At 38.9% G+C, this 1,735-nt stretch overlaps 1 protein-coding gene across 1 annotated transcript; it reads left to right on the top strand.

Moving 5' to 3' along the window:
* Positions 1-341: 341 nt before the first annotated feature.
* LOC122705058 lies at positions 342-1,304 on the top strand. Its single transcript, XM_043920269.1, has one exon. It carries the CDS (start codon positions 369-371, stop codon positions 1,302-1,304), a length of 936 nt encoding a protein of 311 aa, XP_043776204.1. The 5' UTR covers positions 342-368.
* Positions 1,305-1,735: the final 431 nt, after the last annotated feature.

Genomic DNA, 1,735 nt, shown 5'->3' with positions numbered 1-1,735 from the left:
TGCATTATATTAATATAGACACATTGGATATGAAAGGAAAAGAAAAACTCCTCAGAAATAAGAGTAGTAACATTTGTTCTGACTGACTTTAAAAATCCAGGATTGGTGTCTTTTAAAATAGTATTCGATATCTTCATTATAATTTTCTTGAAGTCTATACTTTCTATTCTAGTACAACCAGAATCATTGATTTTCATGAGAACCCCACATTATGAACCTTCTCTGATGAGGGATGAAGTAATGATCTCTCCAGAATTACTCTCCCTCACGCACACACATGTACATACATACACACACACAGAGGAACACAAAAATACACTCATCTTTTTTTTTTTTTTTTTTTAATACTTAGAATTACGGAGAGAATAATGGATGCTGGAAATCACTCCTCAGTGACTGAGTTCATCCTCGCTGGGCTTACAGAACAGCCACGACTCCAGCTGCCCCTTTTCTTCCTCTTCCTAGGAATCTATGTGGTCACGGTGGTGGGGAACCTGGGCATGATCACACTGATTAGGCTCAGTTCTCACCTGCACACTCCCATGTACTATTTCCTCAGCAATTTGTCCTTTATTGACTTCTGTCAGTCCACTGTCATTACCCCCAAGATGCTGGTCAACTTTGTGACAAAGCAGAACATCATTTCTTACTCTGAATGCATGACTCAGCTTTACTTCTTCAGCACTTTTGCTATTGCAGAGTGTCACATGTTGGCTGCAATGGCATATGACCGCTATGTTGCCATCTGCAACCCCTTGCTTTACAATGTCATCATGTCTTATCACATCTGCTTCTGCCTCACAGTAGGAGTTTATATTTTGGCCATCATTGGATCCACAATCCATACAGGATTTATGTTGAGACTCCTTTTCTGCAAGAACAAGGTGATTAACCATTATTTCTGTGATCTCTTCCCACTTTTGGAACTATCCTGTTCCAGCATCTTCATCAATGAATTATTGGTTCTAGTCTTGAGTGCATTCAACATCCTGACTCCTGCCTTAACCATCCTAACATCCTACATCTTCATTCTCCGCAGCATCCTCCAAATCCACTCCCCTGAGGGCAGGTCCAAAGCCTTCAGCACCTGTAGCTCTCACATCTCAGCTGTTGCTGTTTTCTTTGGATCTGCAGCATTCATGTACCTGCAGCCATCATCTGTGAGCTCCATGGATCAAGGAAAAGTGTCCTCTGTGTTTTATACCTGCATTGTTCCCATGCTAAATCCTCTAATTTACAGTCTGCGTAATAAGGATGTCAGATTTGTCCTGGAGAAAATTCTGGAAAGAGGAAAATATATATGATTAGAATCAATAGCATGATATCATATAACTCATTTGGTTAGCTGAGATATGCAATGTGTTAGATTTATTGTTCAAATTTTTGGAAATTTATTGATACTTCTCTATATAATTCACCTCCAAAATTCTCCTCCTGGCAACTTCTTTGAACATACATTACAATGATTATATAAGGAGAAATACAATAATAGATTTTTTTTTGGCAGATATCAGAGAGTTTAATCACAAGTTATAGCAAATTGACACTTCGTTAGTGAGGGAGAGACTCAAACTTTTAGACTCAGAAGAAGAACAAATTGTATTGAAAACCACCAGGTACAGAGGTCTGACTACAAGCTGGTTTCCTCCACATTCTTGCTGCGGCCATAATTCTTAAAAATACCTGTAGCTACTTATCATCTTGCCAGTTTACCCATGTAGGTTTACCCATGTAG

The sequence above is a fragment of the Cervus elaphus genome, chromosome 2 (genome assembly GCF_910594005.1).
Source record: "Cervus elaphus chromosome 2, mCerEla1.1, whole genome shotgun sequence".
Lineage (NCBI taxonomy): Eukaryota > Metazoa > Chordata > Mammalia > Artiodactyla > Cervidae > Cervus > Cervus elaphus.
Note: the sequence above shows the minus strand (reverse complement) of the source record. Positions and strands in the feature narration are given on the sequence as shown.